At 44.8% G+C, this 23418-nt stretch overlaps 1 protein-coding gene and 1 long non-coding RNA gene across 4 annotated transcripts in view; one reads left to right on the forward strand and one right to left on the reverse strand.

The window, feature by feature from the left end:
• The window catches only part of PRKAR1B (protein kinase cAMP-dependent type I regulatory subunit beta), a 112634-nt gene extending 91647 nt beyond the window's left edge, over positions 1 to 20987 (forward strand). For all 3 annotated transcript variants that reach the window (XM_083413625.1, XM_083413624.1, XM_083413626.1), the window contains 3 exons: positions 17117 to 17198; positions 17967 to 19600; positions 19972 to 20987. In XM_083413625.1, the coding sequence (XP_083269751.1) occupies positions 17117 to 17198; positions 17967 to 18139 (255 nt within the window). In that variant the 3' untranslated portion in view covers positions 18140 to 19600; positions 19972 to 20987. The remainder of the gene's footprint in view (positions 1 to 17116; positions 17199 to 17966; positions 19601 to 19971) is intronic.
• On the reverse strand, positions 19492 to 23172 carry LOC310664554. Its single transcript, XR_014504937.1, has 3 exons — positions 21419 to 23172; positions 19961 to 21234; positions 19492 to 19574 (listed from the first exon to the last, which is right to left on the reverse strand). It is a non-coding gene; the product is annotated as an uncharacterized lncRNA (long non-coding RNA).
• Positions 23173 to 23418: the final 246 nt, after the last annotated feature.

Below are 23418 nucleotides of genomic sequence, written 5' to 3' on the forward strand. Positions count from 1 at the left end.
AGGGAGAGAAATGTTTTGTTGCAGCAGGGGGCAAATGAAGGTGTTCAGCTCCAGAATGCCTCAGCGTTTGTTTGTTTGTTGCTGTTGCATGTTGGTTTTGCTTGCCTCTTGGCCTGGGTGCTTCATGTTGCCTTACAGCTCGCTCAGTTAATACCCTCTGCTTAGAATGATAATGCAAGCTGATCCACTACTGCTGATTTGTGTGGCCAACACTGGAAGGAACGAAGGAATGGTGTGCACTCTCAACTTGCTTGCCATCTTAACCTGAGAGGGACCCCTTTGGCTCGAACACACACAAACACAGCCAGGCCAGGCGTGAGAACTTCTGGGTAAATGTCTTCTGTCGGGATGAATGGAGCCAAAGGCCCACCTTAGGCACACTTTGCTATCAGGCCTGGTAATCTCTTGCAGAAACACAGCCTGATTAATTAGTAACAAGGACTGGGAAGGCTGTCCAGAAGGAGCTACAAAGGCTGTGCTGCAAAACCTCCACGGTCACCCATGTTTTGAGTCGGCTGTGGCAGCGATCTCCTCTCAGCTTCCTTTCCCCCCTCCCCTAGTTCCCAGTGATCCGTGCAGTCATCCTTTTGTTCAATACAAACAAACTAAGGCAGCAGTGCCAACTCCACTCACCTGGGAGCAGGTCTCTTTGAGTTCATTAGGCCCTAGAGGAGCTCCGCCCTTGTGTCCAGCACATCCTACTCACGTATGGACCCATAGAAATGAATAAGTGCATACCCTCCAATATTTCTCCAACGGAAATAGGGGCATCCACAGGAAAAGCGGGACATTCCGGGATCAAATCAGAAACCGGGACGGCTTCTGTAAATCCGGGACAATCCCTGCAAAATAGGGAAGGTCTGGAAGGTCTGCAGGCATTCAGCATGCCTATTAATTTGTGCCTATTAATTAGGCTTATTTATTTCAGTGGGTCTGCTCTGAGTATAACTTTGTTGGAAACAGCTCATGGTTGGAATTGTGGTTGTTGTTGTTACAGCCCATCCATCTGGCTGGGTTTCCCCAACCGCTCTGGGTGGCTTACAGCATATATAAAACATAGTAAAACATCAAACATCATCTCTGACCACTGGCCCTGCTAGCTAGGAATGATGGGAGTTGTAGTCCAAAAACAGCTGGAGACCCAAGTTTGGGAAACCCTGGTTTGGAATAAAAGAAACTAAAGTGAATATAGATTAAAAGGATTTCAGAAGCACACACGGGCTGTACTGCCCAATTGGAGCAGGGGGCAGAAACCATGTCCACCATGTGCAAGTCAAGGTGAGAGGTGACCGGAACATGGAAAGAAGTTTTAGCAATAGGTAAAGGGGGCAAAAAGATGATGGAACCAAAGGGATGGGATTTGATGAGTTCATGAACGCATGAAAACATTCTCCTCCACATCATATGTGGTTCGGTGGTCTGCAAAACCTGGGTGACTGATGCCTACTTGGGCTACCTTTCCCAGCCTTGCAACATAAAAAGAATCCACAAACGCCCTGAAGAATGTCGACCTCAAGCTTCTTTTTAAGTACCCAAAGCTTCTCTTTTGCATGCTCAACATGTAGCACAACAAATCAGTACGGCTGGCTTTTAAATTCACATCTGGGACGACAGCTTCCTCCAAGCAGTTCAGCCTCATCCAGATGTAATCTAAAACATGTGATTCATAAACCCCTTAAAATTGAGGTTTACGCTGGAAATGCCGATACGTTCTTAACTATGCTGGGAGCTAACAGTTCCCACCACAGGCTCCTTTGATATCTAGAAGGGGAAAGGTGATGTATTCGGGTGTGTAAATCTAGTGTGCATTCACTTCCGACAAGTGTCACATCTTACAGATCACTTGGACTTCAGAAGGTTTTGAGAACGTCAAGTTTTCTTGGCGCTTCCCCTTTTATGGATGGTGCAGCTAGGACATCCTGCTTGCTCCTCTTTCTGGACTGAACCCAGTTAGCTGGTGTCACTGAAAGGCAAATTAAACGTCGCTGTGGCATACGTGGGCTTCTGTTCCCTGTTCACGCATGAAGCAGGAACATCTACAGATGTTGCAAGCATTCAGGCAGGAGCGCTCACAAAAGCTGACCGTTGCTGTCAATCAAGCTGACCATTGCTGTCAATCACAGCCCCTTAATTTGGTGTGTGTGATCAATGCATTTTTCTTCTTAGCGCAGCTTCCTTACTATGGTAAACAACTCTTTTGAGATTTGAGAATGCTAATGGAGGCTAGGATGCTCTCTTGAATATTGCCAGTATACATGTTGATTAAATATTCAAAAATGCATTTGAGATATCCCTATGTAGTCAAAGCTTCAGACAGACAGACAGACCGACACACACACACACACACACACAGAGAGAGAGAGAGAGAGAGAGAGAGAAACCTCCCGTTTCCAATGGTATTGATCCATCCCGTCTTTTAGAGACTGCCCAAAGCCAATGGTCAGAAGCAGAGCCCCTCCCTCCAATCCTTGCTTCAAGGTTAAGGATGTAAGAAGGCGCTGTTTTTCATTCCGTCCTGCGTACTTCACTGTTTTCATTCCGCTGCAGTTTCATCATCCACCCAAAACTGTTATCTGTGTCATTGTCTGCTGCGGCAAAATAATGTAACTTGCATGATTTACATAGTTAATTATGTAGAACAGTGCCTTTTTTTTCTAAAAAAAATGTTTAGGAGTACTCTCATTTTGACTCAAGAAAATCACAATGTTATGGTTGAAATAAGAGAAAATAAATACAGTCAATGGACAAAAATACAAAGATTCACAAATTGTTTAGGGGTATCTGTACCCCCCAGAAAAAAAGCACTGATATAGAGTATGTAAATCACATTTTCATTACATTTCCCCACCCCATTTATTTCACTGCAAAGGAAATACAATGCAAATGGGTGCAGGAGGGGAAGAAATGTAGTCAGTTTGTGGACTGAAAGCTACAAATGCAAACTGCATTCACTAGATTGGTTTCTGTTCAGGGCATGCGATGGACAAGCAAACATTGGCAATTTCCACTCCCATTTCTGTTTTTGTCAGAATCCTGCAACATCCCTATGCAAGATATCACAGAAACGGCTTCTTGAAAATGATGTTAAGTGGAGTAATGCCCTGGCTGTTGGGATGGATTAAACCGAGCTTTCCTTTGAGGAGGACTTTTCAGCCATGTTTCCAGTAGAAAGGAGCTTCAGGGAGATCTGGACATTAATTAATATGGTGTTTCTGCAGGCAATAGCAAACCTTTGTTGAATTCTCCCTACTCTCCGTATAGTAATCCTTATCCATGGACAGTAACCCTGACCTTGCCAGTGGCAGCCAATAGAATGGAGCAGAGCAGAGAAATGGCAACAGGACAGAGGTCAGTTTTCCCAGGACCAACTAGTAGCTGAGAGCATATGCTTTGGGGTCCTGGGCACAATCTCTGGCATCTCCAGATAGGAGCTTTCCCTGCCTGAAACCCTGGAGAAGCCACTGCCAGTCAGTGTAGACAACAGATGGACCAATGACCTGACTCAGTTTTAAGAGCACTTCCCATCTTGTGGTCAGTTGCTCATTCATTCTTTCCTTGTGAATCTGCCGGTGCACTTGGCTCATCAAGGGAAATTTTGCTGTATGCCCCTGCTGCTGTCTGAAGGGTGCTGGGTGGAGACCAGATAAAGGGTTTTCTCAGTTACTCTGTCTAGGTTATGGAATGCCCTCCCCAGAGAGACCCGCTCAGCGTCTTGCCTTTCACTGAACAGCTAAGATGTGGCTTTGCTCACCATTGGGCTGGGGCAAATGAAGTCCAGTACCTTTCCTGCTTTATGGTCTTGCAAATTTTATATTCTCAGGTTTTAGTTGTGCTCTGCTATTGTTGTTTGCAAAGTTGGTGGTGTGTTTTTCTTTGTTTTAATACTGAAGGGTGTTAGTGCAGGCCATATCAAGGGTATCTGGACTGAAAGATGGGATAACAATGCTTCTGTAAATAAAAATAATGTCATGGAGGGCTTTAACTTGCCAGCAAGGCAGTTTATGATGGCAGACGTACATACAGTGGTACCTCTGGTTACGTATTTAATTCGTTCCGGAGGTCCGTTCTTAACCTGAAACTGTTCTTAACCTGAAGCACCACTTTAGCTAATGGGACCTCCTCCTGCTGCTGTGCCACACGATTTCTGTTCTAATCCTGAAGCAAAGTTCTTAACCTGAGGTACTATTTCTGGGTTAGCGGAGTCTGTAACCTGAAGCATATGTAACCTGAAGCATATGTAACCCAAGGTACCACTGTATATCATTGTGTCCAGCTGTGCTCTTTGTGGAACTATTTTATTGGGTTCATTATCATCGCCCCAATGCCCACTTGTTAAGCCAAAGGCAAGTATTGAGAGCTATATAGTTGCTGTTTCCGGATAGAATAATCTCTGTCCACTTTTAAATGACGCAGAGTCTCTTTTCCACCCTAACAGCTGTGCAACACCCATTCAGCCAGACATGGCTGAATTCTAAGGATTGTGTCCAAATGATTAATTCCACCCCCACCAGAAACACAGGGAGCTACCTTATACTGAGTCAGACCACTGGTCCATAGGGATGGGCACATACTTGTTTAACCCTGCATGGATAGCTCAGTTGGTAAGAGGGTGGTGCTGATAATGCCCAGGTTGCAGGTTCAAAACCTGTGGGGCGGCTGCATATTCCTGTACTGCAGGGAGTTGGAACAAATGTTCCTAAGAGTCCCTTCCCACTCTATCTACTGTTCTATGACTTCACCAGCATTTTAGTGTAAATTTCTCCTGATATACTTCCTTTGTGTGTGATTTGGCCCAAGATACAAAAAACCCCATAACAATCCTAATAGAATGCATCTTTGTATGTTATTGTCACTGTTACATGCATGTTCGCATTTTACCCCATTACAGTGGTACCTCTACTTACATTCACCTCTGGTTATGTATCCTTTGGAATACGTGCGCAGCAAACCCGGAAGTATTTTTCCAGGTTTCGTTGCATGTGCAGAAGTGCTCTACGCGCCGCAGGCATGCACAGAAGCGGCACGTCCGGATACACACACCTCGGGATCCGACCAGAGCTCTGGAACGGATTCCGTGTGCAACCGGGGGTACCACTGTATATGCATTCTTGGACACATCCCTTGGCTGTAGAACTGCATGGGAAAATCCAGAGACGTGTGTATTTTAAAAGGTGGGCTGCCTTTTGGCTTGCGTATTGTTTCGGAAAGGGCCAACTTTGCCTTGAAATGTGATCGGAATCAATTTTCTCCTCTGCCCTTGCTGGTGTGTCCAGCTCAACATTGTGTGTCCAGAGTTTTAGAAAGGAGGCGCTCCTACTGGGAGGTCCCAGGTTATGGCACCTGGGACCTTCTGCATGCAAGGCAGATGCTGTGCCACTGAGCTATGACCCTTCCCTGAAGGACAAGATATTCAGAAATGTCTCCTTTTCGTTCCTGCTCAGGCACCACTTCCTTAGCCTACTGTAGCTGCTGCCCCAGCCACCAACCTTAACATCCTCTGAAAGGCTTTAGTTATGATGCCTGTCTGTGGTTCCCGCTCCACCCCCTCTGCTCAGTCTGCATGCATTGCTGTCTGCCGAATATTTTCACAGGGTAGCAGGTGGTGGTGGGAGTAACCCGACCATAATACAATATTATTGGCTTAAAACAATTTTCTCCAGAAAGGCATTTGGGAATGGGTTACTCCAGCCAGGGCTGCTCTGCGCTGCCTCCACTTTTCAAATCCTACCCACCCAACTCCCCGTCTCTCTCTCTCAAATCTTATCTCCTCTTCCTTCTTTCCTTTATTTGCATTCAATCCTACTGACTTGGTAGGAGGCGGCAATTCTGCAACGTCTCTGCTCTGAACATGGTAGCTGCTAAGGTCAATTCCAAATATGAAGAGCTGATGAATAAGCCATTATCGAGCTGCTTTATATGTTGACTCAGTGGACATTTCCTGGCTTCGGAGAGAAAGCAAAAGAGAATGGCGAGCTTTGTCGAGTGGAGGAATCTTTAAAATGCAACATTTCTCCCCCCCCCCTCGCCCCAGTCTCTTCTCCCCCTTTTGCAACTTTTATGGCTTTGTCCGCTGGCATGTCTGAAGGAGGAAAACAGAGCCTGCTTGGCCCTGTGCCACACTACTTGGCACAGAAAGATCTGGTGTCAGGGTGCATGTTAATTCTGCTGTTTTCCCACAGACACTGGTGGTTATTTTTTTTCCACGGGCAAAGTGTCCTTCAGGTGATTCTTTCTGGGTTGTCACCTGAATGCTGCTTTCAGAGCTGATGCACTTAAATAGGGTGACAGGTACCCTTTTTCGTAGTTGTGGATCTCCCTCTCGCTTGGGGTTCTCTCATTCTCTCGCCATGGCAGCATTGCAAGTAGGGCTGCAAGAGTGAATTGATTTGATCTGTAGATTAATCAGTGTGGTTGAGAGAATTAAAGACACCCTTGTTTCTTTCTGGTGTGTGTGTGTGGTAATGAGAAAGAAAATATTAAAAGTTGGCTTTTTCCTCTGAATAGCAAGTGTTTGTTATTTTTTATTAAGCACAAAATTCCTTGGGATCACTTTTTCACCCTCAGGATTGGGATGTTTCCTGATAGCTTGAAATAGATGGGCATAACTAACTTAGATCCATTAATTCTAATAGGTCTACTCTGAGTAGAACTTAGTTGCTAACAACCCTATGGCAACTGGTGACATGCTCTGTATGTGGATGGTGAGTAGTTTACAAGAGCAATGATAATAATGTGTTGGTTTTAAAATAATAATAATAATCCTGAATAGGGTAACTGTGCACCTAAAGGACCAGGTGCACAGCCTGGGAGTCATTTTGGAGTCACAGCTGTCCATGGAAGCGCAGGACAATTCTGTGTCCAGGGCAGCTGTCTACCAGCTCCACCTGGTATGCCAGCTGAGACCCTGCCTACCTGTGCACTGTCTCGCCAGGGTAGTACATGCCCTGGTTATCTCCCGCTTGGACTACTGCAATGCTCTCTATGTGGGGCTACCTCTGAAGGTGACCCGGAAACTACAACTAACCTAGAAAGCGGCTGCCAAATTGGTGACTGGGAGCAGCTGCTGGGACCATATAACACTGGTCCCAAAGGATCTACATTGGCTCCTGGTACGTTTCTGAGCAATATGATGATGATGACGACGATAATAACCGCTGTGGTTTAGAGTAGTGGTGGAGAACCCTGGGTCTAAGCACCAAGCCTCTTTCTCTCTGGCCCTCAAAACCACAGCCCTCACTTGTCCTGCTTCACTATCCAAGTGTTTTTGCCTGGCTGGAATGTGTCCTTGAACTCAGATAATGGCTCTTGCTTTCCTGGGTGGAAGAGAGAGAGAGAGAGAGAGAGAGAGAGAGTCCGTGTGTGTGACTGAATGTGGTACAAACCAGCACACTGTACAAATGTGAAATCTGCATTTGCTGCTCCGCCCACTTTTGCCTCGGGTCACGCCCACTTTCTTCCCTGGCCCTTCCCATCACTGGCACATGGCCCCTGGAAGATTGCCCATTAGCAGTGTGGCCCTCAAGTGAAAAAGGGCTCCCTGCCCTGATATACACCTAGAAAGAAGCAGGAAGAGAAGGAGGTCAGCTTGATATTTTCGGGCACACACAGAAATAGCCACAAGGCAGGGTAGAAAGAGGGAGATGGAGGGATCCTTCTCAGAAGGACAATCCGTCACGACTAGCGTGCAGTAAAAACAACTAAGCCCAGGAGGCATTTCCGAGGGACCCATGAAAGGGCAGGGTTAAAGCCCAGACATGGCTCCACCCGCTTGCCCATTAATCACCAGGAAATTCCTCTTCCTTGATCTTTTCTCTATTCTTTCCAAATTAGACTTAGGGAGCGCTTTTTTTAGAATGCCTGAGTCATTGCAAAAGAGGGTGTATACCTTGACCGGTGGTGGACACAGCATCTGTGTGTGTTTTAATTACAATCAAATGTTTGTGCCAAGAAAAGCTGAGTTCAGTGGTTAGCATTCATTATGTGAAGAGGTTCCTGCAGGTAGAAGGAAGGGAGGCGAAGTGTTTGCCTACTTCCTCCCTTATCCTGGAAATGCTGGTGGTGGAATCTGGGACCTTCTGCATGCAAAGCAGGTGTTTTACTACTGAGCCCATTTTAAGCACCTTAACCCCCCCCCCCACACACACAACAGGGCTGCTGCAGATTGTGGCAGAGTGGCAAGGAAACTCCATGCACCCAACCATCTCAATTTGTCCAAAGACCTACATTTGCATCCATACATATGCATTGACACACCAAGCAATGACCCCTAGATAGAAGGTATTATTATTATTATTATTATTATTATTATTATTATTATATATGCCACCCATCCAACTGGTTCGCCCCAACCACTCCGGGCAGCTCCCAACAAAATATTAAAAACACAGTAAAACTAATAATCATAATCATAATCATGTATTATTTATACCCCGCCTATTTGGTTGGGTTTCCCTAGCCACTCTGGGCAGCTTCCAACAAAATATTAAAAACACAATAAAATATCAAACATTTAAAACTTCCCTGAACAGGGCTGCTTTCAGGTGTCTTCAAAAAGTCAAATACAGTGGTACCTTGGGTTACATACGCTTCAGGTTACACACTCCGCTAACCCAGAAATAGTGCTTCAGGTTAAGAACTTTGCTTCAGGATGAGAACAGAAATTGTGCTCCGGCGGTGCGGCAGCAGCAGGAGGCCCCATTAGCTAAAGTGGTGCTTCAGGTTAAGAACAGTTTCAGGTTAAGTACGGACCTCCAGAACGAATTAAGTACTTAACCCGAGGTACCACTGTAGTTGTTTATCTGTTTTACATTTGAAGGGAGGGCGTTCCACAGGACAAGCACCACTACTGAGAATGTTCTCTGCCTGGTTCCCTGGAACCTTACTTCTCGCAGGGAGGGAACCTCCCGAAGGCCCTCAGAGCAGGACCTCAGTGTCCAGGCTGGGCAATGGAGGTGGAGACGCTCCTTCAAGTATACAGGGCCAAGGCTGTTTAGGGCTTTAAATGTCAGCACCAACGCTTTGAATTGTTCTTGGAAATGTAGCCAGTGTAGATCCTTTAGGACCAGTGTTATAAAATAATTGTGTTTTAAAAATTCTAACACTTGCCACCACAATGCTGCTTATGACATGGGTTCAGTCTTCCGGGTTCAGTCCTGTTAGATAAGTTTCTCTGTCCTTTCTGTAAGTTTCCCCCGGGGCACCGACAGGCTTTCTAGAGCCTTGGCATTCCTCTTTCACTAGCCCATCATTCACAAAGCAGCATGTGGCTGCTTGGCACGAAATAATTTACAATTTTGTTAAGTAGTCACCAGCCCTTCCTGTTGCTTGGAAGCTGGTGTCTCCACAGATTGAGAAATGCCTGTTTCATCACATTAATGTCGAATTAATCTCCACGGACCAAGAAAAGAGCGAGTCAGTTGGTGGACATCACTCCAAGAGAGTGTTTGCTTTTGAAATGCAAATGTGAGGCCTGCCCAGGCAACCCTGATTCAAAAGGGGGTAATCATTATAACAGGCAAGAAGCCGGAGTAGGCATGCAAGGAAAGGCTGGTGAAATTGAACCGAAATTGCTTGAAATTACGCCGGTGTAGGGTTTAAATTAAAAACAGCTGCTCTGTCTTAAAACTGTTTTTTTGGGTTTTAAAAACATCACCTTGAGGTTGGGTTGAATCTCAGTCCATCTGCTGGAGTTATTAGTCTGTCTGCGTTTCCAAACTTGTAATTCCAGCAGTTGCGGCTTCAATAACCACCTTAATTCAAACTCATAATGACCATGAGCCACAGTGTCAGTCAGTCAATTTCTGGTAAATTATCAAACACATGACCAAAGAGGATGAAAAAAAAAATACTTCTGTGCCGTAAATGTATTTTGCACTCGCGGGGTTTTGTCCAACTACAGCAGCAGGAGCCAAGAAGAGTTTCCATTGACTTTGCCGTGACTTGGATTGTGTTTTCGTTTGGCTCATGCTAAGTAGTAGCTGAGTTTGTTTTGTGTGAGTTTTCCCTTTTTTCTTTTTGGTATACTATTCCACATTTTACACTAGTAAAATGTTCAGTAGTTTCTTTGCTAAGCCAAAATTCAGCAGCGGTGCTGTAATGGAGAAAGTAGCTGTAGCTGTTATAACCTGGTTCGTTCAGACTGGGCAGGTGGGCCATGTTAGCGACAGCTGTAGGGAGCTTCCCAACAGCACTCAAAGGAGTGGCAGTAGTTTATAGCATTTCATTAAAAGAGCAGTTCCTTAAAAAAAACAACACTCCACAGTTTGCCTCAATGGGAAAATAAGTTGTAGGAATGTGCAACAGTTGTATGTGCCTAAGAGAAGAAGCATGCAATGGCTCTGTTCAAAATAACATTTATTCAGATAACATTTATTGGAAAAACAGCGCACGCTCATCAATAGATATAATTCATGCTTCTGATTTATTATAGAAACCGTAATTTAAAACTTATAGAATCCTAGCATTGTAGAGTTGGAAGGGACCCTGAGTGCCATCTAGTCCAACCCTTCAATGCAGGGACCTCAACTAGATCATGCATGGCAGATGGCCATCCAACCTCTGCTTAAAAACCTCCAAGGAAAGAGACTCCACCACCTTCTGAGGGAGTCTGTCCCACTGTCAAACAGCTCTCGCTGTCAGAAAGTTCTTCCTAATGTTTAGTCCGAATCTCATTTCTTGTAACCTGAATCCATTGGTTTGGGTTCTACCCTCCAGAGCAGGAGAAAACAAGGTTGCTCCACCTTCCATGTGATAGCCCTTTAGATATTTGAAGATGGCTATCATATCTCCCCTCGGTCTCCTCTTTTCCAGGCTAAGCATCCCCTACTCCTTCAACCCTTCCTCATCAGGCTTGGTCTCCAGACCCTTGATCATCTTGGTCTCCTTCCTCTGCACACGTTTCAGCTTGCCAAGATCCTTTTTAAATTGTGGTGCCCAGAATTGGACACATCATTGGCTATCAAATGCTGTCTCAGTTTCTCTCTCTCTCTTTATATAATAACTGGGTTCCCCCCTCCTTAAACTTTTTAAAACTTTAAAAAACCCAACCACACAGGTATTAAATCAAATATGTAAATGAAATATCACAGGTATGAAAATAAATTGGAAACTATGGGTGCACCCCGGAAGGGCAGCTGGAGGTTGTTGGATACTGTGGACCTCCTTCTGTAGGATAGGAGATAGAGGATAGACAGAGGGAGAGGCCCAAGGACAGCGACTTCCCCGATGCAACATCAAGAAAGCGCCACCATTTCTGACCCCCCTGCAGGGTTCTAAGGGCAATAAGGCCAGAAAGCAGGTGTTCCACTGGTGGACCTAGAACACGCCTCTGAACAGAAGGACATAAGATGAGCCTAATGGATCAGGCCCATGGGTCACTGAGAAGAGCATCCTGTTTTCACAGTGGGCAGCCAGATGCCTGTGGGGGGAACCCACAAGCAGGATCACAGTTCAACAGCACTCTCCACAGTGACTGGCATTCAGAAGTATGGTGCTCAGAAAGTGGAGATAGTGGACAGCCTTCTCCTCCATAAATCCGATCCTCTTCTAAAGCCATCCAAGTTGATGGGCATCACTGCCTCCTGTGAGATTGAGCACCATGGTTTTAACTATGCACTGTGTGGAAAAGTACCGGCTTTTGTCTGTCCTGAATCTTACAGCGTTCAGCTCTGTTGAATGTCCATAAATTCTAATGCAGGCATAGGCAAACTCAGCCCTCCAGATGTTTTGGGACTACAACTCCCATCATCCTTAGCTAACAAGGACCAGTGGTCAGGGGTGATGGGAATTGTAGTCCCAAAACATCTGGAGGGCCGAGTTTGCCTATGCCTGTCCTAATGTTAGGAGAGAGGGAGAAAAAGTTTTGCATACTTTTACAAACTTCTATCGTGCCGCCTCTTTCCTCAAACTAAAAAGTCCCATTGCTGCAACCTTTCCTCATAGGAAGTCACTCTGCCCCCTTGCTAACTTTTGTTGCCCTTTGCTGAAACGTTTCCAACTCTGCAATATCCTTTTTGAGGTTAGGCAACCACGTCTGGAACAGAGGGAGGAACAATGACAGTCCTGGGGTCATTCCCCCTCATACTGGAAAGCAGAGGAGCACCTCAGAAGACTATCATCATGATCAGGTGGTTTTGTGGCAAGCAGGACTTCGTTACTGTGCGGGACATTGTAAGCCTGAACTATGTCCTGAGCTGCAGACCAGAAGTGTCTTAACTGGACTGCAAACTCCCTGGTTATGCTGGATGCCCACCTAGAAACAAGATGGCAAGCCTTTTTATCAGGACTTGGGCCAAAATGTGCAACCAGGAAAGGCAAAGGAAATGGGTTTCTTGGCACCTTACTATCTGCAGTAAAGTATCAGCTTCTAACTCCTATGAATCAGGCTTTGCAACCAGGTCTTCCCAGCATTTGGTGCATGTTCCATCATTTCAAAATGAAGCATCATTCAGTGATTTGGTGGGTTTTGTTTCTTAGGAGGGGGGGGGGGGAACCCTCATAACTTCAGAAGGGATGCAAGTTCATGGGCTGTTAATTTTAATTCATTTTTAATGTCCTAAATTATGACGCCATAAATAAGCTGTAAATTTTTGCGCAGCAAGTCACCCGGGCATCTGAAAGTCATTAGGAAATAACTACGCTTTGCTGCAAACTGAGATGGTTTGCCATAAAGGAGTGTTTGGGGTGGTTGGCAGGGGGCAGGGGGAGGCGGACAGGTGTGTGGGGCAGAGAGGGAGGGGAAGCAAGGATACTGGATGGGTGGCAAAGGCAGCCTGTTTTTAGGTCAGTGACTCCTGTTGTTTTTGCAATGCGATGCTCATATTTACTTGGAGGGGAGGAGAAAAGGCTCAATGATATCAGTTACTGGGAAGAGAGAGACCCTCCAGTGCTTTTTCAAAATTCCTGAGATCACCAAAGATTTATCATTTCAGTCCCCAAACATTTATTAGCCTGGAGGGCCAGCCTCTCTGCTCACGAGGTCAAACGCCCTTCTCAAACCTGAAGGTGAGACGTGAAGTGTTGGGAGCTCATAGGACCTAAAGATAAAGCTGCAAAACTTTACGACTGACACAGTAAGTCTCAAGTGAGCAACGCAGGGAGGCCACGAGCCCTTGTGCACGTGACCAGTGTTTTCAGTTCCAATACTGTAAAATTACCGCTCAGAGGTCTATGAGATCCATATGCAAAGAAGGCATCAATTTTCGTTCTGCCCTGTATCCATCACACGCAGCTTTGTTTCTGCTGCAGTTCATCTTCTGCCCATAACTAAGCTATTCATTTTGGTGTCCGCTCTGGTGAAAATATGTATTTATGAATTAATTGTGTAAATCACATAATTGCATTGTCATGCTATTCCACCCCAATGGGAAACAGAAGGCAAAGGTGCTGGGCTAGAGGAGGCAAAATCAAGTACGTATGGTTTGTAGACTGAAAGCAACATGGGTGTTGTTGACATCCGTCTGTCTCGGGAGGAAATAGAGGAGTGTGCCTGGGTGTGTGTGAAATCAAACCATGAGATAGTTATAGCACCTGCTGCGGCTGTAGAGACCAAAATGGGAGAGACATGTTTTGTTGCAGCCAAGGCAGATTAAGCAACAACAGTAGTCTCAGCCTGAATTCTTGGTCTGGAAGCTTTATTTGTTAGGATAAGTGTAGTTGGCCAGTCTGTGAAGGCAAATTCAAAGTCTGTGGGGCTGCAAGTTACGGGCACACATTTATCTGTGAGGTTGTTAAATTTCAAGTGTGTAAAAATAGAAAAGGAAGAAAGGTAATAACCATTGTGGTCTTGTTAGGCAGAAAAATGCCTGAGTAGTGCCCATTAAGAATAAATCAGTGTTTATTTGTATCTCCCCAGGAGCCATTGTTCACTATAAACGAATAGCCTGTTGTTTCCATGGTTTCATTAGAAATCTATGTAATATATTAGAGTTGATTGAACAGCGTTAAGGTGCACTGATGTGCATTGAGTGAATCTTTCATGAGCTAAATGGCCCCCACTGATTTAGAAACAACCATTCAAGGACTGACAACCCTGGTACAACCCATAGGACCTTGTTTTCCTTTCTATGCCCATATTCGTCCTTATCAAAGGGTTGTGAACCATTTAGGGTAGTTAGAAGAAGTTTTGGGGAAGCAGCATGGGTCTGGAAACATCAATATTTGTGTATCACCGAGTGACAATGGCTTACTGTTAGTGGGTTATGTTATCAGTGTTTCTACAACTGGTCTTCACATCCTTAGCGGACGGAATAACGAGGATTCATTGAGATGGAAGATCCTACAGGGTTTATCCCAAGTGTAAAATGGCATGGCTGTTGGTGATTAATTATGAGCATCCTGTCCTTTGCGCCCTGGAAAAGACCATATTTCCAGGAGGGTCGCCCCTAGCAGTGCTCCAGGAAGCATTTGTGGAGCGCAGGGCTTTGCAGCAAGAGGTGAAATGATATAATCTGATCTCACATCTGCTTCCTGTTGTCTGGGTATCAGAGGCTTTCTTTGGTCTGCAATAGGCCCATTCTTGCTGGGCAGAGGCAGAAAATGTGACTGTTGAAAAAACAAGAATGGGGGGGGGGTGGAATGTGCCTGGAATAGGCATTGCTCTCTGCTGCCAAACTGAGATATTTTGCTCCTTCTACATCTTCTTTTTTTAATATTGTGGAGGCTGGCCATCTCTGCCCTCCTGCATCATATTAAGAGTCGCAGTATTCCTTGGATTCAGAAGGCAGACAGCAACTGGGTGGCAGAAGAGATTGCTCCAGAAAACTCTCCGCTATTGGGCTATGAAATGTGGAGGGAGAGCGAGGGGCTGTGGGGACACAATGCAAGCATCAGGTTTGAGACCAGACAGGGTGGTTTATTCTCTCTTTCCTTACAGAATGCAGGAGTGCAAATCTCTCCCTCCCTCCCTGCCTGCCTCCCTCCTTTCCTCTGCAATAAATCTTAGAAATTGAGACATGAAGGAGCTTTCCTTTCCCAGATAGCACAGACAAAATTATTTGGCTGAGTAATGAGCGTTTGGCCACAATAAGGGAATTTTATTTTTTCATAGCAACATGTGAAACCTTGTGCCAGTTTGGGCCACTTGGTCTATCTACGCCTAGTATTGTCCACTCTGACTGGCAACAACCCTTCTGGGTTTTCAGCTGAGACCTTGCTCATTCAAAGCAGTGGCTGTGGTGGCTGAATGAGTGAGTGGAGGACACTGTAGCTGCACCTCCCACCCAAGGAGTCTTGGGAACTGTAGTGTGTGGGTTTTTTAAGGGTGCTGTGAATTGTTGTTCCATTAAGGAGGATTCCCAGGATTCGTGAAGTGGGGAGAGGAGAATGTGCTTCACCTGTATGGTGTGTATGCAGACATAGGAAAAGATTTGGCAGAATGCAAGGCAGCACCTGAGTGATTAAGGCTCTCCTGCACAATGGCCATAATCTCTGGGAGATTATTCCTACTCGGCCACTGAGAGCAGCAGGTATTAATCGGGCAGTAGTTCGGCACGTCTTCCAAAATGTGCAGACCTGCATGATGCCCTCTAGCCCTTTCACTTGGCCGCCACAATCTTCCAAACACGAGACTCATCAGACAACGAGACTCCTCTTGGCAAAGGCAAGACTGCAGAGGTTCATTCCCTGCTCCATCTTTTTTTTTTTTTTAAACCAAATGAAAATTTAAGCAAACAAAAAACAGCCATAGGTTTCTTGTGACTAGTGTGTGGGAATAGATGCGTTTTGTGTCGATTCCACATGTCGGTTCCGTTCTGTCACTGAGGAAAACTTGGCAAGTTTTGCTAATGCTGAAGTTGACATACAAGAGGAATGCAGTCAGTGTATAATAAGGCAATACATTTACAGAAAGATGGGCAATATCTATTCAGTTCTGGAATGATAAATGATGACATTCCATCTTATAACTTACATCGATTTAATATTTTATTTTATAAGTGGTTTTTTTTCTTGGTACACCACCCTTTTTATTATATTTCTTCCATTTACCGTATTAATTACTGGTTGTTGAAATGCTAGAGTGAAAATTTACAATCGAACCTTTTTTAAATGAAAAAAGAGAAAAACTTTCATTCTGTCTCCATGTTTGTATCAAATCTGCATTTAGTGACACACAATCATGTAAGTGTGTGTTTTACAACACTCAAGTATGCAATACTCTGCCCCCTCCCACTAATTTTTTATTATGCAGGAAAGAGCATGAAATGGAAAACAGTAGCAGTAAATAACCACAATACAGTGGACGCTCAGGTTGTGAACGTGATCCGTGTGGGATGCACGTTCGCAACCCACAGAGGTGCATCTGCACACGTGCGGGTTGCGACTCGGTGCTTCTGTGCATGTGCAAAGCGCAATTTAGTGCTTCTGCGCATGCGCGACCGCTGAAACCTGGAAGTAACCCGTTCCAGTAATTCCGGGTTTTGGTGGTGCATAACCCAAAAAAATGCAACCTGAAGCATCTGTAACCCAAGGTATGACTGTAGTGATAAGGAACAGCATAGGTACTCAGAGCATGACTGATCCCAAAGCAAGCACAAAGCACAGTGCTAAAACAGATAACTTAGGGCTGCAATAGCTTGAGCTAAGGGGATGATTGGGATGCCGGGGGAATGAGATGACTGCCTCTCTCTTCACAGACATATTTCAAGACTGCAAACCAAACTTTGCCCAAGTGATCAGACTTCTTTGAGTTGCTGAACAAGGTGTTCTGAAACATACGCCTTTCTAAGTGCTTTTTATCCTTAAATGCTCATCTTAAAATGCACTTTGATGCTTTTTTAAAAAACCAAGAACTGAACTGTGAAATTCAGAGAAGTGTGAAATGTGAAGGGGTAATTATCTGAGCAACCCTGTCTATAGAAAGTCAGCCTAAGCTACCCCTGTTCCAAACTCTGTTCAGGAAGAATTTGGAGGTACTTGACTCACAACAGCCTTTGGATCGACTGAGTTCTACCAGGTTGCTAGGTCAGGTGACCGAGGTGAAAGGAGTTTGAACTGCTTTCAACTGGAGGGGCCAGTGATTAATCCTGGGACTTTCTACACGCAAATCATGATGGGCTATGGTCCCTCTCCCAAACTTGTGCATTCAAGCAAAGCAAACCTTTCTGCCTCTGTTTTTCAGGGCACAGCTTCCGTTCTCCAGCGCAGGTCTGACAACGAAGAGTATGTGGAGGTCGGACGGCTTGGACCATCAGATTATTTTGGTAAATTCCCAATTTTATTTCAGTTTGGGAAACAGTCAGAAAGACAAGCAAGTGTAGGTTTATTATGTCCTTGGGGTGGCTATGTGGGAGTGGCCGTGTTCTGTTGCGCAGGATGTGAATCTCCCTTTGTGCTTCCACATGAGGCCATCTCTGAGAAGGTGTGAGAGTTTCTAGTGGCCAGTTGGCTAAAGTAGCCACCTGAAAATTACTCAAGATGGCCCACAGGATGATCCAATTGGCTTGGAATGTCATAACATATACGAAGTTGCCCATCTAGTCCAGCATCCTTTTCTCACAGCGGCCAACAAGAGGCTTTTCATAGGCCCACAAGCAGGGGGCAACAGCCCTCTCCCCACTTGTCATTCTCAGCGATGAGTCTTCACAGGCATACTGCCTCCGACAGTGGAGGTAAAGAGGGATATGGCTTCCATTCCAACCTGTATTAGCCACAAGCAGCGCTGTTTCCATTCTGCTGCAGACCAGTTTCTGCCAAATACGTTAATTCATCCAGCTGTCTGCCATACATAACTTACATTAACTTTTCACATAACTTGCGTTCCTTTCAATGTAAAGGAAACATGATTGAAAAATAATTAACTGGGTATCATTTGCAGACTTAAACACACACACACACACACACACACACACACACACACTGTGAGACAATCCCACAGAGGAGAGAACAGAGGCTGTGATCAAAGCAATAGGTAACACGCAAAATCTTCAGAAATGTGATGATGGTATTTCCCCTCTCTCTCTCTCTTCCAGGAGAGATAGCCCTCTTGCTCAACAGGCCCCGGGCTGCCACTGTGGTGGCTCGTGGGCCCCTGAAGTGTGTCAAGCTGGATCGCCCTCGCTTCGAACGAGTCCTTGGCCCTTGCTCAGAAATCCTCAAGAGGAACATCCAGAGATACAACAGTTTCATTTCCCTCACTGTTTAAGTCATTCCTGCTGGCTGCCTTTTATGTTAAAAACTTGTGCACTTAAATTTCGACCCATGCCGTTCCATAGCTTTTTGAAGAAAACAAGAGACGTGTGTATTTTATGTATATTTTTTAAACAATCATGTCAGCGGCACTAGATATCCAATCATCATCTTTGTCATTATGTTAGAAAAAAGGCAGTAGAGAGCTCAATGAAAGTGGCTTTCGTGAGCTATTTGTAGGATTTTTAAAATTTATTTTTTTCACATCCTGAATTACATTCCTGGTTGCCCTGGTCATGACGCCTCTCGGAATGCAATTTTAAACACTGAAAACCACACATTTCAGCATTTATTTTACCTAAGTGTGCTGAACAGCTGGTCGTATCTATGTTTTGTCAAACTGTAAAACAAAACACCTAAACCCGCAACTACTTAACTTGAATATTCCTCTTCAGAAGTCTTCTTAGGCGGATTAGATGTTTCCTAAGACCCTCCCCCCCACAAAAAATTACAAAATCCCCTTTTAACATTTGTGAGAGTTGATTAGTGAATGGAGCCATAGTCCAACAAGGAGCAACAGGCACATAAGCTCATTGAAATCACCAGGCTTAAGCTACAGAGAGAGTTGAAGGATATTCAGAACAGAGACTAACACCAAAACAGATCTCCCTTTTATGAATATCCTACCCTGAGTGCGCTCCTCAGTGCGATAAGGTTTGTTTTCCCTTCCTTTTTGGAAGGGAAAACTCTGCCCTGAGATCGGTGGCTCAAAATAGCAACGTGGTGTAAGAAGTGGGTGGGACCTCAGCTTTGCTGCTCCACATCAAAGCTCCTTCCTGCGTTAAGGATACCGTAGCTCCACACGGCTCAGGAATTTGGCACCAGTGGTGAGGGAGGCTGCTTTTGGCACAGTCACGTAGCAGGTGACTTGGGCATGGCAATGGGACACTGACACTGCCAGAACTGAAATACCTTTGGGGGGGCAATTATATCTGTTACGCTGTTTCCTCTTCTGAATCCAGCATGTTATTGAGGAGGGAGTTGCCTTACACTGAGTTACTGTAGTTCTACCCAGCTACATACCTTATAGCCTCCTCTGACTGAAAGGTACCGTGTTTTTTGCTCTATAAGACTCACTTTTTCCCTCCTAAAAAGTAAGGGGAAGTGTGTGCGCGTCTTATGGAGTGAATGCAGGCTGCGCAGCTATCACACAAGCCAGAACAGGAAGAGGGATCGCTGCTTTCACTGCGCAGCAATCCCTCTTGCTGTTCTGGCTTCTGAGATTCAGAATATTTTTTTTCTTGCTTTCCTCCTCCAAAAACTAGGTGCGTCTTATGGTCTGGTTCATCTTATAGAGCGAAAAGTACAGTAGGTCTCCAACAGATCTCTTTCCCTCTACCCTGCTGCTTGAGACCCTCTTAACTGAAGATGCTGGGGACTGAACCCAGGGCCTAATGCATTTGATGCATGCTCTCCAGTGCTGGAGATGCGGGTGGCGCTGTGGGTAAAAGCCTCAGCGCCTAGGGCTTGCCGATCGAAAGGTCGGCAGTTCGAATCCCCGCGGCGGGGTGCGCTCCCGTTGTTCGGTCCCAGCGCCTGCCAACCTAGCAGTTCGAAAGCACTCCCGGGTGCAAGTAGATAAATAGGGACCGCTTACTAGCGGGAAGGTAAACGGCATTTCCGTGTGCGGCTCTGGCTCACCAGAGCAGCGATGTCACGCTGGCCACGTGACCCGGAAGTGTCTGCGGACAGAGCTGGCTCCCGGCCTATAGAGTGAGATGGGCACACAACCCTAGAGTCTGTCAAGACTGGCCCGTACGGGCAGGGGTACCTTTACCTTTACTCCAGTGCTGAGTCATTGCTGCTCCTTCACCGTGGAGGAAGCATCAAGCAATGGCAAGTTCTTTACGTGAAGGAACGTGGCGCGTGGCAACTGATAGTGGAATAGGCGGAGAATGAATTTGGACAAAGTCTTTAAGGCAGAGATGGCCAACACAGCCCATAGAGTCAAATGTGGAGCGATTTTGAGGGGGCAAAAATATACTGGGTTTGTGTGACCCCTGATTAGCACCTGTGATCCCTGATCATATTTTCCACCTTAAAAGCAAAGAAACTGCAAAGCTTTGGTTTTGATTGCAGAAGTGAAACACGGGTGGTTGTGGCAGTGGTGTTTAGCTGTATTCCCTTGCAATGTTTTCTCAATTTAGCTCTCGCTGGCCCCTCCGCCCTACCCAAGCATTTATTAGCCTTGCTGGGGCTAATGGTAATAATTAATAATGCAAGGTGTCTGCCCTGCCCTGCTCAGCGTGGAAGAGAATTTTGCCGCTCCCCCTGCTGTTTCCCCTGGACTATTGATCAGGTGCCAAAAGAGTGGCAAGATTCATCTCACCCCCTTGGCAAGGCAAAGCAGACGACTGGCTTACAAAGTAGTTCTTAAGACATCCACACACGGCGACAAGTTACTACTTGGCAGGTGGTCCATCTGCATGGACTCGAGAGGTGAAGAAAACACCAAAGAAAAAAAGAATCCAAATCCATAGCTTTTCAGAACGCAAAGTTTTGAAGCAATCGGTTTATATTTCCCGCACTCCCTAAATACGCAAACCTTGGCAAATCTCTTTGCTGTGGGAATTGCTTACTTGCACCCTGAATGTCAGTTTAGTCACCGTTTGCATAAATGTTTAGATGGACATTTACAGAAGCAGGGAATCCGCTGCATTCTGACCATAATTCATTTCAGTGATATTCGTAAAATGTGAACTGATTTTAGACTGTAGTTTGTTAGGTTGTCCACCCTTTTGAACTCGCTAGATTTAACACTCTAATCACGTTGCCATACAATATTTCACTCCATTCACAGGCTGCAGGCACAGTTCTGCAGGATTCTGTAAGGCTGTGCGGAATGAATGGGGGCTGCCTATGAGACCTATGGCGCCCTTTCATCTTCCAGTGAGGCTTGTTTGAGGCAGATTCCAGCTGGACTGTGTCCTGTGCCATGAATGTTAGGATGGGATCCTGTCTCTGCAAGAAGAGTTTCAGTCTCGTGGGTTCCCTCCCCCTCCACACTTTGTTTGATCTTTGTAAACTGTGTTTATTATTCTTATTTACTACCTGACATTCAGAAGACATCTGAAGGCAGCCCTGTTCAGGGAAGTTTTTAATATGTGACATTTTAGTGTATTTTTCATCTTTGTTGGAAGCCGCCCAGAGTGGCTGGGGAAACCCAGCCAGATGGGCGGGGTACAAATAAATTATTATTATTATTATTATTATTATTATTATTATTATTATTAACCTTGGTTACTGTTTTTGCATGCATTGAGAAATGTGGAAAATCAGATGCCATGTTAGATAATGTAATGGCACCGTCTAAAAAAAGATTTTTAAAATACAATATATGTAATACTTATCTAAGACTCCTTGTGAAATGTTTTGGTATTCTGTCCTGTGTGGATTTTTTTTTTTTTAAAGAAAAAAAGCACTTTTCTAAAAAAGAGAAAGAGAAAAGAGTGAATGTTTGATCGTTCTTTCTGTTTTGCTTATTGCATTTCATTGACTGCATTGGTAAAAATAAATAAATGTGCCTGGTGTAGTAATGCAGGAAACATTTGATCGCTGTCACATTGCGGAGAGTATCAGACTCACAGTGCAAAGGTTTATAGGTAGAAAAAGACTGGGTGCAATTCAACAAAAAATAGATGCACAGGTCCCATTGAAATAGAGGCATAGAACCTAGAACCCAGCTAGAGTTTGCATAAGTAGTGCTGCAGTGAATAATTGATAAAGTAGTTAAAATGAGTTTTAAAAACACACTTTTAATGGACAAAAAAAGCTCCTGCTGATTAACCTTTTCTAAAAACTATTATTTTTTTAAAATAAAAAAACAATTGCATTGAAGGATTTTAACCTGCTGAGTACTGAAATCCAAACGCATTTACAAAAAGCTAATAAAAAGCAATATATGTCAAAAATGAATATTCTTTAAAATTCTTCCTTTAAAAAAAACTATGGTTTTTAATGCAAGGACTTCTTGATGGCAAGCCCCATGCTTTTCTCCCGTATGGAGGGAATTCCTCCTCCAAGAGATGCAGGCATAATCCATGCATGCACTGATTTTACCTGTAAGTAAAGGCAGTCTATTATGAAGCAAGAAGCAGGATTTTTTCCCTAGTAGGCATTTAATTATAAACCTAAGAAGAGCCCTGCTGGATCCGACCAGTGGCCCATCTTGCCCAGCATTCTTGTTCTCCCAGTGTCTACCCAGGCATCTCTCAAGCAGAACATGAGCACACAGTATCCTCTGTGCCTGTAATTTCCAGAAAATGATATGCAGAAGTACCATATTGTTCCATGTATAACATGCCCCCATGTATAAGACGTCCCCTATTTTGGGGGCTGCAACCAATCACACATCCCCCCTATGCACTATCCGTGTATAAGACGACCCCTGTTTTCTATCATTATTTTACAGTAAAAAAAACCCTTAGTCTTATATTAGTCTTATACACGGAAAAGTACGGTATACTGCCTGCAACAGTAGTGAGAGAACATAGACATGGTGGCTAGAAGCTATTAGCAGTGTTACCGTCCATGTTTATGAGTCAGCAGAAGCATTTCCTTCTGTGTGGGAGATGGTCTAAAATCGATGAGAATAGTCAACCCGTTTTGAAGTGCTTTTGACCAGTGCTGCTGTCTAGAATTAAGAGATGTGAGTAGGGTTTTCTGTCTGTGATAATTGACAAAGGATCTCACCATTGCTAAATCCGTAAAGTGGGGGCTAGCATCTTTTGTGCGCAGTTAATGAAGTATTATTAATTTCAAATGGGACCTGGGCACCCCTAACTCTTCTGGATTGCACCCAATCTTTGCAAGAAACCTGTCATTTGGCCAAAACACATTGCAATTATTGTTGTAACTGTTCCAATGAAAAGCAGAAACGTGGACCACTGGAGTGCATTTCAGTGGAAGCAAAACGAGCAAAGTTGCATTTTCAGGATTACCGATTGGGATGACAGGACGGAATGATGTCATGAATAAAATTATTGGAACTTAGAAGTGGTTTGTGAGCTTCTTTCAGTAGGGAAAGACCCTACGTGGCTTATACTAATAGAATGTATCATTGCATAGTCTACAGCAGAAGTGAACTCACCCCAATCCTTATACAGTACCTTGGAGGTCAAACAGAATCCATTCCAGAAGTCCGTTTGACTTCCAAAACGTTCAGAAACCAAAGCACAGCTTCCAATTAGCTGCAGGAAGCTCCTGCAGCCAATCGGAAGCCACAGAAGTCACGTC

This window comes from Podarcis tiliguerta, assembly GCF_965153285.1.
Source record: "Podarcis tiliguerta genome assembly, chromosome: 14".
Lineage (NCBI taxonomy): Eukaryota > Metazoa > Chordata > Lepidosauria > Squamata > Lacertidae > Podarcis > Podarcis tiliguerta.